Genomic DNA, 11,488 nt, shown 5'->3' on the forward strand with positions numbered 1-11,488 from the left:
CAACTTATAAATTCATTTTAATTAAAATAAAATAAAAAAGATCCCAACCGTTTTATTCAAATTAATTAATTATATATTAAATACATTTAAAATTAATAACAATAAAGTAAACTTTTAGATACGTCAACATTATTTCATTTTCATTTTTTATTATATTCTATGAGACAATGCCTTATATAATAAATCTAGTATTGAATTTTGAAATGTCATTTAAACACGTAACCATCGTCTTTAAAATAGGTAGTTTCACAATTGTGGAAGAGGGACGATCCTCTACGCTTTGTAGAGCGCTATCTCTCTCTAGAAGTAGTCTTCGGCCACTTGAGCTTTATTTTTTTACTTGAATTAGTTAGATTATAATTATTATTATTCTCTATTCGCAGTGAGGACAAACTCTCGAAGATGGCCGCGAGCAATCTTTCCCGTTGACGTCATCGGCAGTTGGTCCAAAAACACGACTCCCCCTCGTAACCTCTGGGAATCGGATAGGTTACCTGCGAAAATAGTAACGATATAGATTTTTATTGAAAAGAAACGGTCAAGGGGCTGGAGAATAAGCTCGATCTTAACTTTTCCCTCGTTTTTATTCACTCACTTTCTTGTTTGTACGTTTGTTTGTCGTTCCAGTTGGATTTTTGTGACTCCATTTTGAGGCGCTTCTCGATAAGTTAGCAGGCTGATATTTTCAGGGTAGTTTTAAGCCCGATAATAATGCAATTTACTACTATAAAAACAGCTGTAGCGATTTTGATAATTTGAATGGAGTGACAATTTAAACGGGGGTATTTAGTTTTTTTTTTAATAAAATACATTTTCTCGTTCTCTGAGTGAAAATTTCAAGAGTCTAGCTATCACTTTTCATAATATACAGCCTGGTGACTTACGCTCCGAAAGACAAAAGGCGGACCCTCATAAACAAGATTCTGTTTTACCCTGTTTTAATTTAATAAACTGAGTCTTTAAAAAAAAACTCATCCAAAGAAATGTTACTTGATACACTTTAGTTACATATTCCTAATTAGGTCCCAACAAACAACTAATTAGGTGTGCAGTACATACTTGCAACGATCTCCTTAATCTCAGCCGCCGTGACGTCAGCTCCTGGTTTCCTGACGACGCACGCCACGATGTGCTCGCCATCGTCCTCGTCCGGTATGCTGGTGACGCTCACCTCGTACACGCCGGGGTGCTGCAATATCACTGCCTCCACTTCCGAAGGAATGATCTGTGGATGACAAGGTTATTTAGTTAACATCCAATTTTTCAGATCAATTCAGTCTGTCGAGGGCAACTGTTAGACAAAGGCTTCCCCCAAGTTGCGCCACAACCATTTAGGTCATCGATCCATCGGCATGATAAATAGGTAACAAGATAAAAAAGACAATATGTCACATGACAAATCATCTTTAGCAGAATTGCAAATGCTCAGATGTAGTAAATGATACACTTTTTGCGCGACGAACGAAACGAAGCTAAGAACTCTTTTGTTTAAGCCATCAATATTTTATTTCAGTGCGTATTCATTTAAGTATCCATTTGAAACCCCCCACAACTTTGAAACAGCTTAAATATTTTTAAAGATCTTTCGCACACAATTCTCGTTTAATAAAATACCAATTAAATTGCTATCACTCAATCCGTTCGGTAGTTTGCCACAGAAAGAGCGACAGGTAGTCACGTCAAACTTATAACACCCATCTTTTTACGTCGGGGTTTAATAACTGAAGAGTAACCTAGAAGTATACTTACGTGGTAGTTGTGGAACTTGATCCTCATCCTGACCCTCTCCACGAAGTAGTAGTAGCCCTCCTCATCCTTGTACAGAACATCTCCGGTTTTAAACCAGCCGTCCTCAGAGAACGACGTCGCAGTTTCCTCAGGGTTTTTGTAATACTCCTGGAAAAAAATCCAAGTAAATAAGGAGGATCTGCATGGATGTCATTGCGATCTATGTAAGCTTTACTTGTGATAATAAAATTGATGATTAGTGATACTCACAGTAAAAACGGCTCCCTTTGTCCAGATTTCTCCGGGAACATTAGGTTCTGTTATCACTCTCTTCGTGTCTGGATCGACTAGCTGAAAACCATGAACATACATTTTATAGTAAACTAGCTGTTCCGGCGAACTACGTTGGTAACACCTAACAGTCGATGATCTCAGCGACCCTTATCACTTAGGGGTATGAAAAATACACGTATAAAATTTGGTAAGAAATCGGTAAAGCTGTTTCGGAGGAGTACGGTAACTAACATCGTGACTCGGGAATTTTATATATTAGATAATTTAATATATGATCTTTCCGCTCAAAATTTTCATCAGCTCTTTTCGGAGTAAGTCGAATATTCAGCATTTAATAAAAAACATTCTCACCATTGCTTCTAAAAATTAAGTTTTGCGGAGTATATTGAACCCTCTGCGCACGGTATAGCAGTCAGGGAAACACTAGAAAAGGCTGGAATAGTAAAAATGATCGTTCTATTGTTACCTTAACTTCACACAACCCAGGTAGCTCCCGCCCGCAGCTTCCGAGAGGTCCTTTCAGGTCCTGGTGTAACACGGGGCCCAGATTCTCTGTCTGCCCGTAGAATTCAAATGCCAAAGCGTTAGGTCGCATCCTTTCCTGTAAATACCAAATATGTTTTTTTTATTTGCCTACAAAACAGAAGACGCAGGCTCGTGGTTGTCTGAGGTTTGAATCGTATCATTTATTTTATTTTAAATATTATCCGATGGCAGCGTAGAACCTTGAGTGTATGTATTCTGGAACATAATTTGGAAGCTAATATAAATTTACAAGGTTATTTTATTCTTTAACTAGCTGTTGCACTTGTCCGCGTACCTACAAAGTAAGGATTTTTTAAAATGGCATTATTAAATAGATTTGGAGTTGAATACACGACTCAAATTAATTATAGCTTATAATTCCTCACGAAAATGGCTACCTCATGGCATAAATTATTTTATACATCGGACCAGCATTTCCAGAGATTAGACAGACATATTTATTTCTCAACAAGTCGGTATAGTATATTTTACTAGGTCACGAAAAAGATCATTAACCTTTTGAAACATAAAACATCAGACTTGTTAATAATTAATTGCTACAATAGGCACGTCGAGTAAGAGCTACAAAATATTTCCATCTCTCTCTCACAAAGATAGATACTTCGATCTCGCTCTAATAATATTTTATCTATTTTCCGAACAGCCAAGTAACATCGGCCGCACTTTTCTTACGAGCTCAAAGTCAAATAATAAATGTAATCTTTTTGTTTAAATATTTGTGTTAGAGATATTTATGTTTACCTCGTTAGACTAGATCCGGTAGGAAAGTATATAACACAATATTGTTTTAACAACACATACAGACTTGAAACAACAAGTCAAACTTGATGAAATTTTGATGGGGGCTAATTGGGTTCTGTTTTTACCCCTCGGTTACGGAACAAGACAACGAAAAATGTAATGTACTCGTTGTGTTATTATCATTTTTTATGGTACCATATGAAACATGAGTGTTTTTTTTCAATTCTGATGACGTTTGCTGACCTGATGATACATCGAGTAGGTACAGTATAAAGTCCAAACAATGATCTTTGGATTAACGGAACGTTTTGCAATTAGAACAATATTTTACGATTTTGTTCCATTATTGAATGAAGTATTACGAATCAGGCAGGTTTTATTTCTATACGTTCTATTTCGAATAAATATTCTATTTTATTTTCGTGTTATCTTTGAATACCGTTCGATTATAATCATTTAACCTGATTTAGAAGCTGAATTTAAATAATATTGCTGCTGATTATTTAAATTCAGCTTCTAAATATTTCATTTTTTTTTTTCATTCAACGATATTTAGTGCGTCGACAATCCTATTCTTCTCTTATATTAGTGTACAAAACAAATAATTTCAACTCACTCTCAATTGAAGAAGCAGCTCTTTCCGAACCTTCCCTCCCGAGACAACGAAAGCGTCGAAGCATGTCATGTCACACGGTTTCTTGCTCTTTATTAGAGCGGTAGCAACTGAAGGACTCATGAACGCTGTTACTGGCTGGAATCATAGGTAAAATGGTTAATAAAGAATAGACAATAATATATTTTACCCACACAAGCTCATAATTGTAAGTCCATCAGAAATAGTAAAAGAAGGAGTAGGAAAATATTTAACGAATAATAAAAGCCTTCGATTAGTGAAGATACACTTGGCTACAAGAGTTCCCTAAGTTCGGTATGCCTTTTGGTATAGACTTCCTAAAATCTAAACAGAATGGTCCCGAAAAAAGACTTACTCAAAAAAAGAGTAAACGGGTATTCAAATAAATACGGAATTAAGGGATTTAACAGAAAACTAGAACTATTCTTGATAGAGATATTAAGGCTTGAAAAAAAAACGACTTAAACACTTAGGTATTCAATCCTTGTCACGCAGGAGGTTAACTAACATTCAAGTCACATGCAAACAAACAACTCAGACTAAGAACAGACACTTGTGGTTCACACAGATCCCTATCCTGCGCAAAGTTCGAACCGTAATAATACGTGTAGCCAGGATTAAAGCATTTTTTCTTTTTTAAAACTTTCTATATTCACCTTATACTTATTGATAACATCGATGATGTGGTCAACTGAGCTCGGAGCCGATGTCATGAGCTTGGTCATTCGGGCGACGTGCATGGTCGCCGCGTAGTAGAACCCGGACACCCACTGCACCGGGGACAGGTTCAGAGCTATCTTGTTTGGAGCTTCTGGGCTGGGAAAGAAGATAATATTGAGAAACTATGAGAAAAACTGTAGGAAGTTGAGATGGGAGATGATAAATCTTGGATACTCTTTTTCTATTCATTTAGGTAGCCAAGTGGCATTTCCAAAGCAATCTAATGTATGGAAAAGGCATTTCATTTCGATTTGTAAGTTTAAAATGAATTTTCTGCCATATAGATGTGTAGGGTAAGGATCTCTACTCCTAGACTTGTAAGCAGTTTACCTTTTTGAATTTCTATTGTTCAGATAAGGAAATTAAGTGTCTTTTATTTTTTATTCATCGATCTATTAAAAGACTCCGTAGTAGACCCAAGCGTGATGAGATCGAATCTTACATGAAGGATTGGGACACACTAGAAAGGAGAGAGAGGTGGCCCAGCAGTGGGGAAACTATGCGTTTAATAATACTAATGATATCCATCTGAAGAACTAAAAACATTTTTACTTCTTACACCCAGATTTCATCATCCCTATATATTATGAAGCTACTTACGGTTCCTGTTTTTCATATTTCTCCTGCAAGGCCTTGAACGCCATGGTCCTGCGCAGTAACGCCTTATGTTTGAAGGCAGCTAGTTTGACGACGCCGGTGGTTCCACCCGTGCTCACCATCCACGCGTATATCTTGTCCAGGTCGAATATCGCCGGTCTGAAAGGTAAACATTAAACCATGATTTGACGGTACTGGTACCTAAGTGTTAGAAGTCACCACGTGCCACGCCAAATTGACTGAGCGCAACGTATCGCGTGATAGTCTTGTTGATCCACGTATGCTTGTTCTGAGTCTGGGAGTGGCTGTGCATGTGACGATTGTTTTTGAGAGAGATTTAACTTTTGCGTTTTAATTCCGCCAAGTAAAGATTTAATTTTTGTTTGGTAAAGATGTTTAAAAAAATATGATCAATTATTGAATTTCATATGATTGTTTAATATCTCTGTCCGATATTGATAGTAACAGATCAAACTTTATATGAAAGGAAGAGAATATTACTTTCTTAAAGACAGAAATGTGCATTGCATAAACAATATTTCAATTATAGGTCTGCTCTTTTATACTTAATTGAAATTGTCAATGAAAAATAAGTTTCCCGTGCATAATTGTTATTAGCTCCTGAAAATTTTATATGGACAACAAGAACAGAATCTGCAGAATAGGCTATTGCGTTGTTCTGTTAAAAGTATTTACCACATGGAGTAAAACCTGAAGTGACTTACAGGAATTCTTCGTCTTTTTGCCCATCGTCGTACTGTTCGATAAACTTAGCCATCGAGTCCTCGCCTTCACCATAGTGCACGATCTTAACATTGAGTCCTAGATCTTTGGCTGCATTCACATACGTATCAAACATGTCCTTCTCACAAAACGCTATGTCTGGCTCGCAAATCTTGAATAACGTCTTCAGTTGATCTGGAAAGTGCAGATAATATTAGTCTTGGGAAATTATAAGATAAAACCGCCATTAAATTTGGTGACACTGGATTCAGTACACCTGCAGTGTGCACTTCCTATTTCGTTTCTATTTTGAATGGTCTACTGCAGCCCATTTAGCCTAGTGTCATGTCTACAAGCGAATTTTCTATCTATCTATAGAATAGTTTAGGTTCTTTTTTAAGTGTCCTATTATAAGTGGCTAATTTTGAAATTAATAAAACTTACTAAGTTTAAAATGAGGATCAACGCCAGTAACTGGCATGCCATTAAAGTGTGCAGCGTAGTATGGAATGTGCAAGTCCAGGTGGTTGTTACCGCCTAGAGCCAGGCGGAAGCCGGGCTTGGCGCCGAACTTGCGGAAACATCTCGCCAGCTGGATGGAGCGAGACAGGACTGATGCGTTCGTCTCACTCTTATCTGTGGCTGCATCAATCTGGAATAGACAGATAGAGAGCTGTTAGAGAAGACCTATTGTGGCCTTCATCATCAGATAATTGCAGTCCTCTGCTGGAATTATGGTTCTTTCAAGAAACGCCACAGAGCCCGGTCTATTGCTTTGCTTTCTATTAGGCCACCCATGTAATTATAAGTGCTCAAGATATTTAAAGATTCAAGTGAATTAGAATTATAGCATTGACAGAAAATATCAAGGACTATAAAAAAAACCTTTGGTAATCAATAAAATTGCATCAACATTGGCAAGTCAACTCAATACTCAATTATTTATTGCGTTCCATAATGTACATTAAGGTCTTAAAATCTAATAATACAGAACTCAATATTGTGGTTGTGATTTTAACTGTATAAACCGTAGTTAGTATAGTTGTTAAAGTTAGTAATGAGCCTGAACAGCGATACGGAACTCCGTGCGGCGGTCCACATAAAAATTGTCATCAACTGATCAAAATATCCAAGAGATATTAGTGGTAAGGACAGGTATATGTATATACTGCCGGTTCTTCTTCATAAGAATGACACTTTGGAACCGTGCAACTAGAGACATCATTGTAACGGTTTGAAAGTGCCTGGAAAATGGTCTACTGGAAATACAAAGTTTTGATTTTGACACTATTGAATTTTATGGAAAATTACAACTTAAAATTAGAAACTGATAAGATAACCAGAATTAATAGATAATTAATAAGCTCGTACTTAACTGATTAATTAAAAATGTGTCGTAGGCATTTAATGAATAGTTGATAGGTCTAAGAAAACTTTAGATACGATCTTCGATATACTTTGATAACATAAATCTTTTAATTACGGATATATTACTAGCATATAGATACAACGAAAGACCTACTAATTAGCTAATTAAAAGGATATTATTACAATAAATTGACGTTGGACTCGCGAGCTGCGTCATGCTGTGCGCTCATGATTAAGGTCTCCGGTTGGGTCTAAGTCTTTTCGGTCGATAAAAAAATGTAAGTAAGCAGTTGATAGTAGTAAACAGTCACAGAGAGCCGAGTGGTTGAGTTCACCACGCCAAACCCACTTAACGCGACGTGTCACGCGTTCGATTCCCGCGTGCGAAGCGTTTGTGTTAATCACGAATGCTTGTCCGAAGTCTGGGTGTCTTTGTGCATGGGCCTAAGTGTTTGTGGTACAGGGATTTAATTTCTTAGTGTGGAAGTCTTTTTCTGTATAAAAGAATATAGTTATTGAATAAGTATCTATTGATGTTATGACTGATATCAATGATATTTCTATATTTTTATACATATTTTCTTTACTTTTGGGTTCTATGCCGCGTATTTTGCAGCAATAGTTTATATATGCAAAATAATATGAAATCTGTCTGAACAGTATTCCTTACAAATCCTTCCTTATATCTGTCGCCATAATTAGGATTACGAAAGAAAAGAACCCATATTTGAACCCTGTGGTACCCTCTTTCCCTTTCGTATATTCGCGTCTAAACACTGAAACATATCTATTTATTTACTGTTGAGCGTAGGAAATAATGTTTTAATAAGAGATAAAATAGCAACAAAGTTGTAATAAACACTCAGAATGAGTGTTTTGCTAACAAATATCCAAGTCCATGTATTCAAAGGCTTTGGAAACTACCATGTTATCATAATCTAAGGTAAAATAATATTACTTATTATATGACTAGCAATTACATTATTTTTATGGTTCCGTATCCAAAAGGTAAAGACTAAATCTTATTACTAAGGCTCAGTTGTTTGTCCGTCTATCTGTCACCAGGCCATCTCATGAACCGTGATATCTACACAGCTCAAACTTTGACAGATCATGAATTCTCTTTGCTGCTAGAACAACTAATAATATATATGGGAATCGAGTTAAAACAACGGTTGGTACTGTCATAAACTTGATTGGTTACCAATTTGTTTTTCTTAACCCTGTCGATGTCGTAGGGGACCGCGAGTCCAACTCACACTTGACCGTTTTTATTATTAAACATCTATAAAGCAATAATGAAGCTTACTTCTCTAGAAGTAGATAGTAAGCATAAAAACTGTTTATAACAGAAAAGAGATGATAAGCAAAATTACAAACAATTATCTTTTTTATGTTCCCAACCTAAGCTGCGTCTGGGATATTATAATACTTCAAAAGGCCTTAAATGGGCCCCGATTCTGCTACTTACAATGGCCGATGAATCAATTGGATTAAATTTGAAATTATTCCTTTTCTGTTAAGCCTTTTGCCAATACAATTATTGGAAGTTAATTGTATTGACCTTGAGTGTACCGTCCCGTAATGAACTCCCAATTGTTGCTTAAAAAAAATCTTAAGAGGATGCGAAAATTATCACTTTAAGACAAATTTCATTTATTCATCGGCCTACTATCCTATCCAAAATAAGACAAACATTTGAGTGATCCACAAATGCTTGCTTAAATTCTGCATGTTCTTCGTGCATGATTTAAATGTTTATGAATCTGCCAGTGTCACAAAAATACAATACGATCGTCGTTTTTAAAAAGGCCATTGTGTTGATTTTGTAGTAAAAAACAGTATAGTAACTTCACTTTGTTAAAAGTTTAGCAATATGGTCGTAGCCAGCGCAAACTCTAGATAAATACAGGTAGGTACCTTGTGCAGTTTACAAAAGTACCTACGACTTATAAAGATAGGTAGACACATTGATACAGTTGTAAGTACCAAGAAAATAGTTTTTACTCCATTAATTCTTCAGCTTGTCATCAACTCGGATAAATGTAATCGAAGGATATTTGAATGAAAAGTAATTATAATAAAAGTGGTTTAAGGTCCGAGAAATCTTTACGAATCACGTTAATCATTTAAGAAATTTTACTTGATGTTAATAAATAGTCGATAAATTAAAGAATATATTGCTAGTACTTCTCCTTCATAAACGTTACATAAATTACTCTAGTTTGCGGTTCCAAAAAGAGTGAACACTTTAATAGCATGCTATAATTTGGTGTTTGTTATGTCCAGAACTACTATAAAGCGATTAATAAAACTAAAAGATAACTATTGTTGTTAAAAACATTAAGGTCATTGTGACAAAAAACACTGACGATTACGAACGCAGAGTATGTATGTACCAGACAAACAAAAACCTTTTAAAAAAAGTTATCAAAACATACCTGGCAAATAGCATTAGGACGAGCCCTCAACCCATCAAAAATTAAATGTCCGAGATGATAATTCTCATTCTTCACGTCAAACATATTAAACCGCATTTTGCCCGGAATCAACACCACACGTCACAGCCCGACAACGTACGACAAATGACTAATAAACCGAATCTTTACAAACTTATAGCGGGTCGACAACATCGGATAAGACACGAAGCCATCTTGGCAAACTTCGCAATCAAGAACTGAATTTTGCGATCATAATGGTCAGTGCACACCGGCATGGGACGGCAAAAAATATGAAATTAAAAAGGTACCCAATCGAAATAAGGGCTGAATGATCGGCTTAGTAGTCGACTCGCCCGGATAATAATAATAGTAACTACATTACAAAATTTAATGCATCGGACTCGCCCGCTGTTACATTTGTCTCGGGTAAATCTACCACTAAGCCGAATGATCGATGATCAACGAAAGGAATTACAGCGTTTAATTTTCTCAAAATAAAATCATTCGTTAGTTAAGTACATCATCGCGACGTATCTACATGATTTTTAGTTGAGCGATCTCGCTGGCGCCGTCATTTTCGCCCTGAAGTTAAAACAAATTAGAGGGTCACCGTCAATTTTTGAATAATGTACCTTTCATCTACTCGATGTCGCTACGTCTTCATCATTTCTATGTAGTAAATGTTTTGTTTAAACTTTAATCGATAAATTTATCCATTGCCATCCCATCTGATAGTATGCACTGACCACAACATCAGCGTTACGATTGTGATTCGTGATCGTGACCGATGCTGATGCCAGTAGTTGATTAGATGTCTAGTATGCAGACGCATGTTGTGTTGCGGTCTCTTTGTATCACAATACACGAGTTTTCACGACTTTTACTTATCAATTAAGACTTATATGTGCGATAAGATATAACATATTATTTGATGTTTGATAATAGAATTGATTTTTTTTCAATCTATAATTGAAACGACTGTTTTACTGGTATTTAAGTAGGTCGCACTAGAGTATTTCTGTTTTGATTTAAGTTTACAACAAAAATACGACAGTGCGAATTTTCTTGGTATTTAATTTTTTCTTTCTTTTATAACAAAATTTTGTTTAGTATATTTCAATGTTCATAATTTTGTGAATAAAAATATTAACCGATTAAAATGGTCTCATAAAATCTCTAATTTCAAATTTTGGGCAACATTATGAGTATTAAAGGTTTTTCATTTTGTATCCTATCAAAGATTTTTTATTTTGTTCCAAACAAGAAGGGTAAACGGTCTTCTATTTTCTATTCCTTGTCTTGTAAACCGATTTCGCATTAAGGTATTTAATCCTTGTCGTAGAGGGTTTCACAGACGCGACTTTAAGTCACAATGCCTGTTCTGCGCGGGGATCGAACCCGCGATACGTCGAGCGTGGTACCTATAGGTCACCAAATCCAGACATATAGGTGCCAAACGGCTAACCGATCCTAACTTGACATGTAAAGATAGTATTTTGGCAAGACTAACTTACTTTCTCAAAGAAAGTAACATGAAACCTGTTCAGACGGCTCTTTTATGGAATAAGCTTAATCGCGCGCTCAATACAATCACATACCTACAACGAGCAGACGAGAAGGTCCGGTTCTTACCTATAGCCGGTGAGTAAGAATCCCACATAGCCTTTGCCTACCGCGGTACGAAGGAATTGCATAA

The 11,488-nt window shown here is 36.1% G+C and overlaps 1 protein-coding gene across 1 annotated transcript; it reads right to left on the minus strand.

Annotated features, from left to right (window-relative positions):
• Positions 1–143: 143 nt before the first annotated feature.
• On the minus strand, positions 144–9,959 carry LOC113493425 (luciferin 4-monooxygenase-like). Its single transcript, XM_026871411.1, has 11 exons — positions 9,793–9,959; positions 6,428–6,635; positions 5,986–6,178; positions 5,264–5,419; positions 4,600–4,759; positions 3,926–4,060; positions 2,489–2,623; positions 1,999–2,079; positions 1,750–1,896; positions 1,060–1,225; positions 144–494 (listed from the first exon to the last, which is right to left on the minus strand). The coding sequence occupies exons 1-11, from the start codon at positions 9,886–9,888 to the stop codon at positions 367–369; spliced, it is 1,605 nt and encodes a 534-aa protein (XP_026727212.1). The 5' UTR covers positions 9,889–9,959; the 3' UTR covers positions 144–366.
• Positions 9,960–11,488: the final 1,529 nt, after the last annotated feature.

The sequence above is a fragment of the Trichoplusia ni genome, chromosome 1 (assembly GCF_003590095.1).
Source record: "Trichoplusia ni isolate ovarian cell line Hi5 chromosome 1, tn1, whole genome shotgun sequence".
Classification (NCBI taxonomy): domain Eukaryota; kingdom Metazoa; phylum Arthropoda; class Insecta; order Lepidoptera; family Noctuidae; genus Trichoplusia; species Trichoplusia ni.